The 16,477-nt window shown below is 46.2% G+C and overlaps 1 protein-coding gene across 19 annotated transcripts in view; it reads left to right on the forward strand.

Moving 5' to 3' along the window:
- The first annotated feature begins 11,252 nt into the window (after positions 1-11,252).
- Positions 11,253-16,477, forward strand: part of LOC122939068 — a 129,352-nt gene continuing 124,127 nt past the window's right edge. For all 19 annotated transcript variants that reach the window (XM_044295014.1, XM_044295015.1, XM_044295016.1 and 16 more), the window contains exons 1-3: positions 11,253-11,343; positions 12,552-12,608; positions 15,761-15,829. In XM_044295014.1, the coding sequence (XP_044150949.1) occupies positions 12,603-12,608; positions 15,761-15,829 (75 nt within the window). In that variant the 5' untranslated portion in view covers positions 11,253-11,343; positions 12,552-12,602. The remainder of the gene's footprint in view (positions 11,344-12,551; positions 12,609-15,760; positions 15,830-16,477) is intronic.

The following is a 16,477-nucleotide window of genomic DNA, read 5'->3' on the forward strand; positions in this document are numbered from 1 at the left end:
TTTCATTGGTACCAACTTGGGGTATATATATGACTTTTTGATCACTTGATATTATACATTTTGTAAGGTTAGGTGACAAAAAACGACTGTTCTGGCATTATATGTATTTATTTTTATAGCATTCACCTGACAGAGTATATCATGTGATATTTTTATAGAGCAGGTTGTTACCGACACTGCAATACCTAATGTGTCTAATGCAGTCTAATTGACACCCGGCTCAGTCGCCAGGACCGCGCTTGTACAGGCGGCGCATGCGCCGTCGGCCTCAGTAGCAGCGCAATCCTGTCTGACGCACGGACTCAAGCACGATCCTGTAATTCAGTTACAGGATCCCGCTTGAGTCCATCTGATAGACGGGATCGCGCTGCTACTGAGGCCGACGGCGCATGCGCTGCCCGTACAAGCGCGGTCCCGGCGACTGAGCCGGGTGTCAATTAGACTGCATAGAGAATGACACCTAGAATATGACATATTTTCAGTTGTTTCACACTTTTTTGTTATGTATATAATTCCATGTGTGTTAATTCATAGTTTGATGCCTTCAGTGTGAATTTCATGAATAGTCATGAAAATGAAGAAAACTCTTTGAATGAGAAGGTGTGTCCAAACTTTTGGTCTGTACTGTACATGACAGAAAAGCGGGACAAGACTGTATGATAACACAATGAGGATGATCTATAAAGGTACTTTTGATAGTTTATTAAGTGAAATACAGGTGAAAGGTTCGCTTTAAGTTTTACACAGTAAAAGCATTTTTGAGAAGAAAAATATCTTGTTTTTGTATTGCCATTTTCTGAGAGCCATGTTTTTAATTTTTTGAGTGATTGTCTTATGTAGGGTCTCACTGTTTGCGGAATGAGATGACTGTTTGATGGGTACCATTTTGGAGTACATACGAATGGCAGGTGGCTGCAGTGAACTGTAATATACCCATTTCTGTATAGGATAATGGAGAAAATTCCATTACCCAATACAAATTGCAATCTGATAATTGCATGTTGTGTTTCACTTGGAGACCTAATATAAAAAGTTTTAAAAAAGTTTTTTTTTTTTATAAACAAAAAATATAAAATCACTCAACCTTCCCCAAAATAAAAAATACTTAATTAAAAAAATAACAAACATCATGGCATCGCCATATGCAAAATTACCTGTACTATTAAAATATAAAAAATACATCACAAATGGCATAATGGGAAAAAAAAAGTTAAAATGGTCAATTTGCTGTTTCTTACATCACTTTACCTCCCCCAAAAAAATGAATAAAAAGTTAACAAAAAGTCATACACACCCAAAAACGTATAAAAAAAAAAGAAGAGACCAACCTGCAAAAAACGAGCCCCCACATATCTCCATAGACTTAACTATGAAAAAGTTATGTAGGGTCAGAATATGGCGAAGAAAAAAATATTTTTTTTTCAAAAGTTTTATTATTTTTTCAGTAATAAAACAAGAGACAAACTATACATACGTGGGATTGCTATAATCGTACTGACCTGGGAAATGAAGAGCACAAGTCAGTTTTATAGCATAGTGAACGCAGGGCCGTCTTTAAGGCAGGGCAAAAGGGGCAGCGGACCCGGGCCCAGTTGGTCCTGGGGGGCCCAAGGCAGGTGCCTCTTGAGCCCCGCTGGCCACTGGTGATGTGGGGAGGAGGGAGCAGCAGGGCACAGGGAGATGAGCACTTCCATTGTGGAAGTGCTCATCTCCATAATCATCTGTATCGCCGTTCTCAGGACAGCAATACAGATGGAAGTGCTACGGTGGGGCAGGGGAGGAAGAGGCCTATCAGAGGCCGATGCAGGCAGCGCGATGACGTCATCGTGCCGTCTGAGCCGTAGAGTGCAAAACATAGGCCGGAAGAGGCTTGCATCGCATCGCTGCCAGGCTGATGAAGGTAAGTATAAGTGTTTATTTTTTTTATATGGTACTACTACTGGCACATGATTGGGGGGCATCTATGTGGGCACCTGTTACTGGCACATGATTGGGGGGCATCTATGGGGGCACCTGTTACTGGCACATGATTGGGGGCACTTGTTACTGGCACATGATTAGGGGGCACTGTGGGGCATCTCTGGGGGCACTTCTTACTGGCACATTATTGGTGGCACTTTTTACTGGCACATTATTGGGTGGCATTACAATCTACAATTTTCATAGTCATGAAAATAAAGAAAACTCTTTGAATGAGAAGGTGTGTCTAAACTTTTGGTCTGTACTGTATATGCATGAAAAAAAAATCACCTTATAAAGTACTCTTCTCCAGCTCCACAAGTCACGATAGAAGTCAAGGGGGTAGCCCTTCCCTCACTCCAGGCTGTAACTCCCCTGCCCTAACCCCGCCTCTATGCAGTCTAATTGACACCCGGCTCAGTCGCCAGGACCGCGCTTGTACAGGCGGCGCATGCGCCGTCGGCCTCAGTAGCAGCGCAATCCTGTCTATCGCACGGACTCAAGCGCGATCCTGTAATTCAGTTACAGGAAAGCCTTTGAGTCCGCCTGATAGACGGGATCGCGCTGCTACTGAGGCCAACGGCGCATGCGCTGCCTGTACAAGCGCGGTCCCGGCGACTGAGCCGGGTGTCAATTAGACTGCATAGAGGCGGGGTTAGGGCAGGGGAGTTACAGCCTGGAGTGAGGGAAGGGCTACCCCCTTGACTTCTATCGTGACTTGTGGAGCTGGAGAAGAGTACTTTATAAGGTGATTTTTTCATGCATATACAGTACAGACCAAAAGTTTGGACACACCTTCTCATTCAAAGAGTTTTCTTTATTTTCATGACTATGAAAATTGTAGATTCACACTGAAGGCATCAAAACTATGAATTAACACATGTGGAATTATATACATAACAAAAAAGTGTCAAACAACAGAAAATATGTCATATTTTAGGTTCTTCAAAGTAGCCACCTTTTGCTTTGATTACTGCTTTGCACACTCTTGGCATTCTCTTGATGAGCTTCAAGAGGTAGTCACCTGAAATGGTTTTCACTTCACAGGTGTGCCCTGTCAGGTTTAATAAGTGGGATTTTTTGCCTTATAAATGGGGTTGGGACCATCAGTTGCGTTGTGGAGAAGTCAGGTGGATACACAGCTGATAGTCCTACTGAATAGACTGTTAGAATTTGTATTATGGCAAGAAAAAAGCAGCTAAGTAAAGAAAAACTAGTGGCCATCATTACTTTAAGAAATAAAGGTCAGTCAGTCCGAAAAATTGGGAAAACTTTGAAAGTGTCCCCAAGTGCAGTCACAAAAACCATCAAGCGCTACAAAGAAACTGGCTCGCATGCGGACCGCCCCAGGAAAGGAAGACCAAGAGTCACCTCTGCTGCGGAGGATAAGTTCATCCGAGTCATGGATGGACTCTACATGCCTGGTTCCCACTGTGAAGCATGGAGGAGGAGGTGTGATGGTGTGGGGGTGCTTTGCCGGTGACACTGTTGGGGATTTATTCAAAATTGATATTCAATACTGAACCAGCATGGCTACCACAGCATCTTGCAGCTGCATGCTATTCCATCCGGTTTGCGTTTAGTTGGACCATCATTTATTTTTAAACAGGACAATGACCCCAAACACACATCCAGGCTGTGTAAGGGCTATATGACCATGAAGGAGAGTGATGGGGTGCTGCGCCAGATGACCTGGCCTCCGCAGTCACCGGACCTGAACCCAATCGAGATGGTTTGGGGTGAGCTAGACCGCAGAGTGAAGGCAAAAGGGCCAACAAGTGCTAAGCATCTCTGGGAACGTTACTGGATGTAAGAGGTATGTGGCGCTGTAGTACCCTGTATGTAGGGGTGGATGGAGGGGTAAGTAGTACAGTACTGTCTTCACATTGTAAAAAAATGGTCTTGGCGCCGCCATCTTGCGGAAGTGACGCCAGGTGACGTCACTTCCGGGTCTTTCTCCGGCCGATCGCAGCTGCGTCGGCCGGGGAGTATTTTCACTGTTTAGGGCTATTGGGGGCCTTTAGTTGATTCAGGGTCCCTCTCTGGGGTCCAGAGGAGGGTGTTTTTTTACTCAAAGCTAAAAAATAAGCTTTTGAGGTTTACCCCGCCCCTTTGTGGGCGGGGCTTCTGTTTGGCGCCCAAACACCCTATTTAAACTTGGTGAGGCTCCAGGTTCAGTCTCCTGGAGTGCAGTTACCTGTTAACCTTGAGTTGTGTGGTTGGTGCTAGAGTTGTTTGCGTGCAAACCTCTGTGTTGCTGAAAACCTTTTCCTTTTCAATAGAGCTTGCTAGAATCTTCTGGGTAAAGATCCTGAAGCTTGCGGTTAAAGGTCTTTTTTTCTTGAATTATGCTTAAATTCATATCTCTTCTATTTTCAGCCATGTCTTCTACCGGGGACGGTGAGCGAGAGCCCGGCAGGAAGTCCACGGGCAAGAGAAGTCACCTGCAGTGTCATGACTGCCAGATCGTGCTGGAGGACTCCTACGATTTTTCCCGGTGCCCACCCTGTAGGACCAAGTCTCTCCCCCAGCTGGAGCCATCGGTCCTCGACGTGGTCGATTGGGTTAAGGGCTATATGGAGACCAATATGAACCAGATGAACGCCTCCATACAAGAGCTGAAGAATACCCTGGTTTTCAAACGCCATCGTCCCTCCTTCCCCCAGCGGCCGATGGAGGTATCAGGGTGTCAGGAGGCGAGAGATGGTTCAGCCTCTTCCTCCTCGGATGAGGAGGATGGGTTTTCATATTTTTTCCCGCTGGAGAAAGCCCAGCGGCTACTAAAATCCGCCCGGTCGGGGGACCAGGACGTTGATCCGGGGGAAGCCTAATCCTCTGCCTCTAGGGGGCCTAGGGCCTTTAAAGCAGATGATTCTCTCCTGTCCCTCATGAAGACGAAATGCAGAAAGCCGGAGAAGGGTCCAGTGTTGACCAAAAGATTCAAGGCTGTGTTTCCGGTCAAAGAGTATCAAGTATCTTCCTGGGGGCCTGTCCCCAAGGTGGACATGGAAATTGCAAAGCTCTCTACAAGGACCCTGATCCCATCAGACGACGGGTCAAGTTTCAAAGACCCAAAGGACCGGAAGGCGGACTGCGCCCTTAGGCGCGCTTATTCCGCAGCCTCGGCCTCCGCCTTGGTTGCGATTTCTTCATCTGAAGTGGCGAACTTTTTGAAAACTAGATTCAACCAGATTCAGTTTGACCTAGACCAGGGGGTCTCTAGGGACGACATTCTGGCCTCATGTAAGATGGCCAGCCTTGCCATAGACTTCCTGTGTGACGCAGCTCCATAACAGTTGAAGCTGGCATCTAAGTCCATGGCTCTCTCAACCGCGGGCAGGTGTCCGCTTTGTTGAAACCTTGGAAGGCCGATACGACCTCAAAGCACAATCTTTGTGCCATGGCATATGAACCCGGCAAACTTTTTGGTGCAGAGCTTGACCAAATAATGAAAGGGCTGTCGGACAAGAAGGGCAAGTCCCTTCCCCAGCAGTCCTTTCGTGGTCGGGGCAAGGGGTTTAGTTCCAGGGCGGAACCTCAACCCAGAACCCAGAGGAATTGGGGCTCCCGTAGAGGAGGAAAATCCTCTTGGGGTTCTAGACCCCCCAAGAAGTCCTCGGCGCTCTGATTACGGGCCTCCTTGAGGTTTTTGGTATTTAGCCGGTCTGACTGGAAATCTCAGGCTCCCTTCTCCTCACATTCCAGTAGGCGGTCGCCTACAGCACTTTCTACCTTGTTGGCAGGATCATATCCAGGACAGTTGGGTCATGCGGGTAATTTCTCAGGGCTACCTTGTAGACTTGAGCAGTCCACCTTCGGACAACTTCATCCATACAAGGCTTCTTCCCTGCAACAAGCAAAAGATTCTAGAAAATTTTGTGCTAGAATACTTCCAGAAGGGGTCCTTAGAAGATGTTCCTCTCCAAGAGAGGGGAACAGGTATCTACTCCCCAGTTTTCCTGGTACCAGAGGTTGGAGGATAATTATAGATTTGAGGTTCTTCAACCGTTTCATAAAACAAAAGAAGTTCCGTATGGAAACGATACAGTCAGTCACCAATCTTCTTATGCCGGGAGATTTCTTGGCAACCTTAGTGTCACGACCATGTTTATGGCCGTGACTCCTTGGGAGCCGCATACAGTTGCCCGCGGTTTGGGTTGTAGTGTCAACCGCAGCTGGAGGCATAATGTTGTTTGCCTCAAGTGCGGTTGCCGCGGACAACAGGTATGTGTGCGGTTTCCTTGGAGTTGTGTGTGTGTTTGGATGCACTGTTGTATGTCTGGTGTGCACTCTGTGTTATGTGTGGTGTGCACTGACATCTTTCCTACACTGTGGTTGCCCGTGGCAACGTTTGGTTGTAGTTGTACATGAGGGGGCAGTGTCCCGGCCTTCGGGCTGACTCCCAGGACATGGTTGCCACCCATGTCGTTGCCAGCGGCAACAGCCACAGTGTGTTCTTGAGTTGGACACTTCTCCTTTTAAGTTGTGTTTTCCCTTCCCTGGTGCTGGAAGGGTTAACTCCCTTCCCAGTGTGTGTGTGAGTCACTGGGTGTGTCCGACTGTGGGGTGTGGCTTCTTGGCCTATAAAGCCTCTCTGTTAGCACAGGTCTGAGGATTGCTTCAGCCATGCTTAGCTGGAGCAGCCTCCTGTGTTTTCTACCTGCCAGTGAGAGCCACCCCTGTGGTCATAAAGATATTGTCACATTACGTTTATGTCTTGTTGTGTGTGATCTCCATGTGATGTTCTGTTGGGACTTACCTTTGTGGTTTTGTGCAGCTTATGGTTCTGGATCCCTGTGTGCACAGGGATCCAGTCAGCAAGGCTGTGGCAGGTAGGTGGAACTACTTAGTTCGCCTGCCATTTCCGTAAGTCTGTTTGTGTTCCCCTTTTCCCAGCAGCTTGGCCATTGAGACCCCTGTTCCTCCGTGTCCTGGAGGAACAGGCCGTCTTACCCTGACTCCTAGTCCAGGGACCGGACGGAGGGTGAGTTAGGGATCCGAGGTTCCGGAGCATGGGTCCTCCTACCTTAAAGGTCGGCCCATGCAGCTAGGAGTTAGGGTCAGGTTAGGGACGCGTTAGGAGGTGACCTGCTCCCTAAGGCTCCATTCACACGTCCGCAAAATGGGTCCGCATCCTTTCCGCAATTTTGCGGAAAGGGTGCGGACCCATTCATTCTCTATGGGGACGGAATGTGCTGTCCGCATCCACATTTGCGGATCCGCACTTCCGCATCGGTGCTTCCGTTTCCACAAAAAAATAGAACATGTCCTATTATTGTCCGCAATTGCGGACAAGAACAGGCATATTCTATTATGTCGGCAATGTGCGGTCCGCAAAATGCGGAAAGCACATTGCCGCTTTCCGTGTTTTGCGGATCCGTGTCTCCGTGTATCCGCAAAACACATTGCGGACGTGTGAATACAGCCTTATCCTGTTCTCCTGGCCGAGCAGCCTAACATCATCCAGCACCGCACGGCTGGGGATTTTCCCCATCCTCAGCCGTGACACTTAGACCTCAAGGATGCTTATCTCCATATTCCCATCCATCCTGGGTCCAGAAGATTCTTAAGGATCGCGGTAAACATCGGGGGGGGTCCTAAAACTTTTTTTTTTTTCGTTTGTGGCCCTCCAGTTTGGGATTTCTTCAGCCCCACATACTTTCACCAAAGTGGTGGCCGCGCTTAGACTTCAGGGCCTGAGTATAGTTCCATACCTGGATGACTGGCTCCTCAGAGCTCCTTCCCAAGCGATCCTGTCCCAACACATTCAACAGGCTGTTACATTCCTATATCAATTAGGATGGATAATCAATTGGGACAAATCCCAACTTCAACCAGCCACCTCGGTAAGGTTCCTGGGGTTCATGGTGGATTCAGTCAGGATGACGATTCATCTCACTCCCGAAAGAAGGCAATCCGTGCAACAGACAGCCCGTTCTCTCTCTGTACCAAAACAGGTAACGATTCGAACGTTGATGAGGATGTTGGGACTAATGTCTTCAACCGCAGAGTCGGTACCTTGGGCATTATGGCATCTACGTCCGCTCCAGTCGGAAGTATTAGCCAAGTGGAATCACAGTCCAGTGGGACTCAATTCCGTGCTCTCCCTGCCTTACAAAGTCTGATCCTCTCTAAGGTGGTGGTCCCACCTCATGGACGGCAAGTCCCTGATCCAGCCCTCTTGGATCATACTTACTTCAGACGCATCCCTAGTAGGCTGGGGTGCGCACCTTCATTACAAGACAGTCCAGGGAACTTGGACACCTCAGGAGAGGTTATTGTCATCGAATCTTCTGGAGATCAGAGCAATCAGACTAGCTCTTTTTCATTCTGCTCCCGTCATTCGAGGGAAGGCAGTGAAGGTACAGTCAGACAGCATGACCCTGTGCTGTATATCAACAAGCAGGGAGGAACGAGGTCACAAAGAATCCTAAGAGAGATAGGGGTGATATTGGATTGGGCAGAACTGAACCTCACCCACTTATCAGCCGTTCACATTCGCGGAGTTCACAATGTGATTGCGGATCGCCTGAGCTGAGGTCTTCCAACCGGAGAATGGTCACTTGATCCAGAGGTCTTCAACGAGATAACGCTCAGGTGGGGCATGCCAGAGATCGATCTCAAGGCAACGAGGTTCAACACCAAGGTGGAGAGGTATTGCTCCCTCTACAGGGAGGACAACCCAGTGGCAATAGATGCACTGTCAATCCCATGGGGGTTCAGGCTGGCCTACATCTTCCCTCCAATTTCCTTGATACCAAGGGTCTTGATGAAAATCAGGCAGGACCAAGCGTCAGTTATCGCCATTATCCCATACTGGCAGAAAAGAGCTTGGTTTACCCAACTCTTACAGATGAGTCGGGGTCAATTTCTGAGGCTTCCCCCAGAGAGAGTACTGGTGTCGGGGGGCACCCAGGTCTCCTCAAACCTTCAAATGTTCAACCTGACGGCCTGGAGGTTGATCAGTCCCTTCCAAGGATAGCTAGGGTTCCAAGGGCTACCAGGGTCTGTCTTGAGAACCTTAGAACACTCCAGATCAGAAGCTACCAATAAGGCCTACTCCAGAATCTGGAAGATCTTTTCATCCTGGTGTACAAGGAATCAGCAAACATCCGCTGAAGCTTCTATCCCGATAATTCTTCAATTTCTCCAAGACGATCTGGACAGGGGGCTATCACCAGCTACCCTTAAAGTGCAGATTTCAGCAGTCTCTCTCCAAGGTATTTAGGAAGGATGAAAACCTCCTTATCCTTTTTTCCGGTGCCCATAAAGGGAGGAAAGCCTCTAAGCCCTCCATCAGTCGCTGGATTAAAGAGGCAATTCGGGAGTCTTATATGTCTCAGGGCTCGGAGCCCCCTGAATTTGTAAGGGCCCACTCTACTCGAGCAGTGGCCACTTCTTTTGCAGAGAGAAGCTCAATCCCATTGGACGTGATCTGTAAGTCAGCTTCTTGGAGTTCTCACTCCACTTTTATCTCACACTATAGAGTGGATACTAGAATACATAGTTATTCCTCATTTGGCCGGACAGTGTTATCTTCCGCCAGGCATGAGGACCCTCCCATGGGGGTTTCTACTTGCTAAATCCCCATCTGTGCCACTGGTTAGGACGTAAGGGAATCATTAATTTCTAACGATAATTAGTTTTCCCTTACGCTGGGTTCAGACCTGAGCGTTCTGCAACGAGCGCTCTGTATGCGCGATTGTACGGGCGTTTACAATCGCGCATACAGAGACTGGCGTTCACACATTGTCGCGCGTTCCCGAATTTCTATGTGCGGGAACGCGCGACAAACGCCGAAATAAAAGCTCAAGCACTTGTTTGAGCGTCGGGCGTTTTACAGCGCGATCGTACGCGCTGTAAAACGCCCAGGTGAGAACCATTCCCATAGGGAATCATTGGTTCTTGCCTGTTGTGCGTTTTACAGCGCGTAGGAACGCGCTGTAAAACGCTCAGGTGTGAACCCAGCCTTAGTCCTAACAGTGGCACACAAATTCCCCCCCTTTTTTCTTTTTTAATTGTGGTCATTTTTGTCTACTTATAATTACACAAGGTTCTGAAGGTCACACCCCTCTTTATTGGGGGCAGTGAGGGCGTGTATATGTCAGTTTTTTATTAGTTCATTAAAACTTCCACCTGTCCTAACCAGTCCACAGGGGCAGAATACTCCATCTGTGCCACTGTTAGGACTAAGGGAAAACAAATTATCGTTAGAAATGAACGAATATTTGTGTCGGAAGTTTTTTTTTAAATACTTTTAGAATAATAATACAGCCATTTTATTTGATACTTTTGTACTGATTCTTTTTTTTCCTCTATATTAAGGGACACTATAGTCACCAGAACCACAACAGCTAAATGTAGTAGTTCTGGTGTCTACAGCATGTATCTGCAAGCTTTTTAATGTAAACACTGTTTTTTCAGGAAAAAAAAGGCAGTATTTACATTACTGGTTTTTTGTGTGTTGTGGTGGAGGGCGTGATTGCATGCTAGGGAAGGCAGGATCCAGGGGGCCCAAGTAAATTCCTGCCCAGGGTCCAATCAATATTAAAGACGGCCCTGGAACGCCATAAAAACAAAACCCGTAAAACTGTGGCAGAATTGGGTGTTTATTTTTCAATTTCCATCCCATTTGGAGTTTTTTTTTTTTCTGCTGTATGCAACATTAAATGGTGGCATTAGAAAGAACTTGCCCCACATAAAACAAGCCCTTGTATGTCTATGTGAATGAAGAAAACAAAAACTGTTATGGCTCCTGGAAGGTAGGGAGCAAAAAAAACAAAAACGTACCGGAAAATCGCTGTCAGGAAGAGGTTAAAATTAATCTTACTGTAACACCATGTGTGTCCCCCTCTCCTAGCTGCTCAGATGGCCTTCAAGAACCACGCATGGGGAGTCATACCACTGAGGTGACACATAATTGGTCACCATGTCCACCTCTGCTTATTGCTCCTAGCAGCAACTGAGATGACCAACAGTGCTCAGGAGTAGGGAGCGCCAGTCAGGTGCACCGCCATTTTATGTGTTTCTCCACTCTGAGGCCATGGAATATAAACCCTCCCTGAAGTTTAGCAACTGCCAGACATTGCGCCGTCATTTCCGCAGAGACCACGTGTGAACACAGCCACACTGCAGCGCGTGCTCCCTCTAGTCTCTGTGTAATCGCGCGTCTTTGGCGCGTCATCGGCCAACCGCCAATCACATCGTTGCTTACTTCTTCTAGACGTTTCTTGGATAACAGAAGGGTGGCGTCTAAATCCCATGCGCCGTAAGGACCTTGTGACGTCACAAGTTCAGACAGCAGGAGATTGGTGTGGCTCGGTGCGGAAGTGACGTCATTGTCATTTCCGGATGGTTTCGCTGGACGGAGGCAGTGTAGTGCAGGTAGAGATGATTATAAACTGTATGCGTGTGTTATGGTGGCTTTGATTACAGTAAGACGAGTAGTCCACTCCCAGTGCAGGCTGGTATGTAGTGCATGCTCGAACCTGGAGGGGCACTTCGTGTTGTCTGTATACACTCCCACCTGATATGCTAACAACGTTCACAGGTCAGATCGTGATCGTTGGACATTTCACCTTTCAGGCACTTCTGTCTCCGTTGTTCATGTACTCCAGGGTATATGGACCCATCTATATCAAGTTATCTACTTGATAAGCAGAACCAAGCAACATGTGCCTTCCTTGCTGTAAATGGCATTAAAGGGTTTTTTCCATGTTTCAGGATAGGTCATCAGTATGTGATTGGTGGAATCATACCCCAGGCACCTCCGCCAGTAAGCTCCTATGAGTGCCGTAGCCTCTTCCTAGTCCAGTGACGCCCCTGAATACATTTGGCGCGTCTCCAGGCAGTCCATGTACCAGAAATTCCAATCTACACCGGTGATGTGCTAGGGTAGATGTGAACTATCTTTGTAAATGATAGCAAGCCTATTGGGCTTGCAGGAGACCATGCCATGTAGACACATCCACTTTTGAAAAGTGTCAAGACTTGGAAAAACCGTTATTACGGCTTGCGCTATCATTTATTATTATTTTTTTTTTACGCCATAATAGAGATGAAAAGCATGTGATAAATGTCCCTGTACGACTTTAAAGGGGTTGTCCGGTTCTCAATAGAGATGTATTCTCAGGATAGGTCATCAGTATCAGTTTGGTGGGGGTTCGACTCCCAGTACCCCTGCTGATCAGCTGTTTGAAGAGACTGCAGCACTTGTATAAGCCCTGCATTCCCTTCACTGTTCACAATTGACATTACGTTGGCGGGCAGTGTAATTACAGCTCCTCCTTCCCATTACTACAACTGCTCTCGTCTGCATTGTCGACGGCATCGTATGAGCGCCACTTTCTCGTTAAACAGCTGATTGGCTGAGAGTCGAATCCCTGCCAATCTGATACTGATGACCTATCCTAACGGTACGTAATCAGTACTGGAAACCAAAAACCCCTTTAATGTTTTCACTGTGCTGTTAGTTTTAAACACAGCCCTTACTAGAAAACAAAGAAACCACTAGATGTTTAGAATAGTAACTTTATTGTGGCCGTGAGACTTATCTTACTATGCATATTTTAACTAAATGTTTTTCTCCACAGAAGTCTACAGCTGGTGATCGATGTTTTATTCCTTAAACTACAACTGAGAAAATGCAGGTTTGGAAAATGTGTGATGTCTTTTGAACCTGTAGAATGTCTGGGATGAGATATTCTATTTTGGAAGGCTTAAAGGGGTTCTCCGGGCTTAATCTTTTTTTGGCTATCCAAAGCTAACATGTGGAGGAAAGATTATTGGTTCCAGAGTGCAGCTGTTCTTGAAATCTGGCTCCCGTTCCCGTGGTCCCTCCAGATGGCTTTTCTTTGGTTCCGGCCAAAGTCCGACTTCTTTTTTTTCCTGTCAAAAGCAGGAGACGGATCGTCACTAATGATGTCACCGCCTCCTGCGAGTGGAAGCGCCGTCCCCATCTTATTCCCCAGCCGGCGCAGTATGCACAATTACAGTGCGCTTGCGCCGGTATCTCGGCTCCATACAAACATGCACTGCGCATGCGCCAGTGAAATATAGAACGAAACGGACAGCGCTTCCAATAGAAAACCGTGATTTATTCTGCCCAAGTGGCACAGTGAGGCAACGTTTTGGCTCGGACACAGAGCTTTTTTCAAGCATAAACCATAAGTGCAATACAGAGTATAAATGGACAACTATGATTAAGGGGTGGAGCAATCAATCAACATGATCATTACAATAGAAATATAATAAAAATAATGAATACAATGTGAAATAACATGATACAGTGTATTACAATGATTATAAAAAGCATGATTGCATGGGAATTACAAAAATTGATAATTATAAAGTGCGGACAATGAATAGAATCCATAAATGACACCAATACATATCAGCTGCCGTGTATCATGATAATTAGATTAAAATATGAAAAGGTGGAGCAAAGGATAAGATCAGTAACATACCACACAGAACCATCGTAAATCCACATGCGGTCAATGGCCAAACTCGGCGTGTAACAACTATCAATGCGCAAGCGCCAGGTTGCGTCTCGACTGTATGATCTCATTCCGTACGTCCGGGGTGGACGTATCACGCATCTCCTCCCCATTCGGACACGGCCAGACCGGAAGCTGCTGCCAATGTTCCAACGCGCATGCCCACATCAAGCCGAGTCGGGAAGCGCCATATTGAATATTGGCAAAGTTGTCCCAAGTTGTAATACTATTATAATATTGGCTAGCAGGAAGCAAATGTAGGACGTAGACACTCCTTGTCAAGGGGGTACATTATCCTAATAATTGGCATTTAATATGAGCCCAACCGGTATTGCTGTGCCAATCGTGCATCTAAGCACCACCCCATACACGCCTCCTATCCCAGCCGAGAACAGGGTTCTCCTGACTACAATGGGGTACAATATAAAAAATGTACATCAAGGCTCAACCTGGACAATGGCACAGATAATAACACAATTGTACTAGACAAGCATGGGATAACAATGTTCATCCATAAAGTATGCTAGTGTCTTCTCTATCACTCCTCGTCTTTCATTGAAAATACTATAAGAGAAAGAGAATAGAATCATCAAAAACTATTACGATCACTTATGTTTAGCAATAATCACCACTACAGAACAAAGACAAAACAAAAATGCAAAAGGACATTGAGGCAAACCAATCCCTTAAGAATATACCCCTGGATTGTAATGTATGTATCCAAAACAATTCCCTCCACGTCTGGGTAAAGAAATATGGTCAATAATCCAACATTTTATTTGTTTCTCTGAGTGATTTAACTAAAAAATGTTTAGGGATGGGCAAATCCTGGCGTTTCTTCCTGATAGTGGATCGATAGTTGTTTAAATGGGTTTTCAGATCTGTTGATGTCTCGCCCGCATACAATAATTTGCAGGGGCAGCTGAAGGCTACTTTCACACTAGCGTTCAGAGCGGATCCGTCTGAGACGGATCCGCTCATATAATGCAGACGGTGGCTCCGTTCAGAACGGATCCGTCTGCATTATATTGTAAAAAAAATTCTAAGTGTGAAAGTAGCCTGAACGGATCCGTCCAGACTTTTACATTGAAAGTCAATGGTGGACGGATCCGTTTGAAGATTGAGCCATAGTGTGCCCTTCAAACGGAGCTCACAAGCGGACACCCGAACGCTAGTGTGAAAGTAGCCTAAGACATATATCACAAAGTTAGAATTACATGTGAGGTAAAAAGGAATAGAATACCTCACATCAGTGATTGGATGTACAAAAGCTTTGCCCTTGCAAATATGTTTACTGTTGACACAGCTGAGACATGGGAAGCATCTCAGACTCCGCTGGGTCAAAGTGCCCTTTACTGATCTAGGACCGGGACCAATATCAGCTCTCACTAGCTAGTCAAACAACCCCGATGTCCTTGATGACACGCTTGAAGTCATGGTTGACAAGTTTAAACAAAGGGGTTATCCTCCTAGATTATTAGTCTCAATTTGACAAGGTACATGCTATTGACAGACACGATACATTGATGAGAAAGGATGTAAAGGGATCCCATCATAGGATTCAATTTATCTCACAATATACTGAGCATAGCAATGAACTCAACCGGGTCATCAGGAAGCATCGGGGTATTTTGGGAGGTTGCTTGAATCAAATTCCGGAATTCGGGTCCCCTCCTTTTGTTCTCCTATCGGTGATCTAGGAATTTGCGTGACCAGCTGGTAAGAGCTGATATTGGTCCCGGTCCTAGATCAGTACAGGGCACTTTGACCCAGCTCTCTAGTATGTACCGTTCCTGAGAGATTCCCAAAAAATGACCCACGTTAGCCAATACAAGCCTGCAATTCTTTCTCTTCAAATCCCAACTGCCATAAACACAGTTTTACTCCAGGTTTTAAAGGGAACCTGTCACCAGGATTTTGCTGATAGAGCTGAGGACATGGGTTGCTAGATTGGTTCTAGCACATCCGCAATACCCAGTCCCCATAGCTCTGTGTGCTTTTATTGTGTAAAAAAACAACAACGATTTTATACATATGCAACTTAACCTGAGATGAGTCCAGCGTGAAGGAGCCCAGCACCACCCCACATCCTCAGAATCTCCTCCTTGCTCCCCGACATCAGAAAGCTACAGCGCCGTAATCTCGCGATGCTATTGTGGACTGGGTATTGTGGATGTGCTAGTGGCCATCTAGCAACCCATGTCCTCAGCTCTATACACAAAATCCCAGTGACCGGTTCCCTTTAAAGGGGCGGACACTGTGAAAGTCACTGTTAAATAATCTTCCAACTTTTTATTTTCCAGAACAACTATAAAGGCGACCCAAATCAAGCAGCTCCGAATCCAAATGGGAAAGCAAAATTCTCATGCGATGTAAGTACTGATGTGATTGTCTTTGTATTGGGTGTGTGTACCTAAATGATAGATCAGGTCTAATGGAAAGCAGTTATTTCTATTACAGTGCATTTATGTACACTATCCAGGCAGGTCACATTGCAGTGGGGGCTTCTTGCTTAATCATAAATAAAACTGTCATGGAGCAGTGTATAGTTATCCTTCAACAGATGTATTTTTTCTTCTACAAGGATTCGATGATTCAGGGGCACCAAACATAATCGATTCAAGTTGGCAGATAATCGACCAATAGTAGAAGTACCACCCAGTATGCACGTGTAACTACTAGTCTGCATGCTGTTTGTCTGAAGTTTTACAAACTTTTTATGGGCTGTTCACATCTCAATTTTGCTTATATACTTGAATTCAGCAAACATGTGTTCATGCTTATTACTCGACATATCCATATACTGTCATTTGGAAAGTGTAATTCAGAAGTTTATACTTTTGATTCAGTTTGTTTATATTTCTGTACTTTTTCTTTAACCCCTTGAAGACTGAGCCAGTTTTCATGTTTAGGCCTCTTGCACACAGCCGTGGCCATATTGCGGCCTGCGTACAGCGGGTCCGCAATATGCAGGCACTGACCGTGTGCTCCCCACTTGAGTGCTTCTGTGGTGTTTCTGT

The sequence above is a fragment of the Bufo gargarizans genome, chromosome 5 (assembly GCF_014858855.1).
Source record: "Bufo gargarizans isolate SCDJY-AF-19 chromosome 5, ASM1485885v1, whole genome shotgun sequence".
Classification (NCBI taxonomy): Eukaryota; Metazoa; Chordata; class Amphibia; order Anura; family Bufonidae; genus Bufo; species Bufo gargarizans.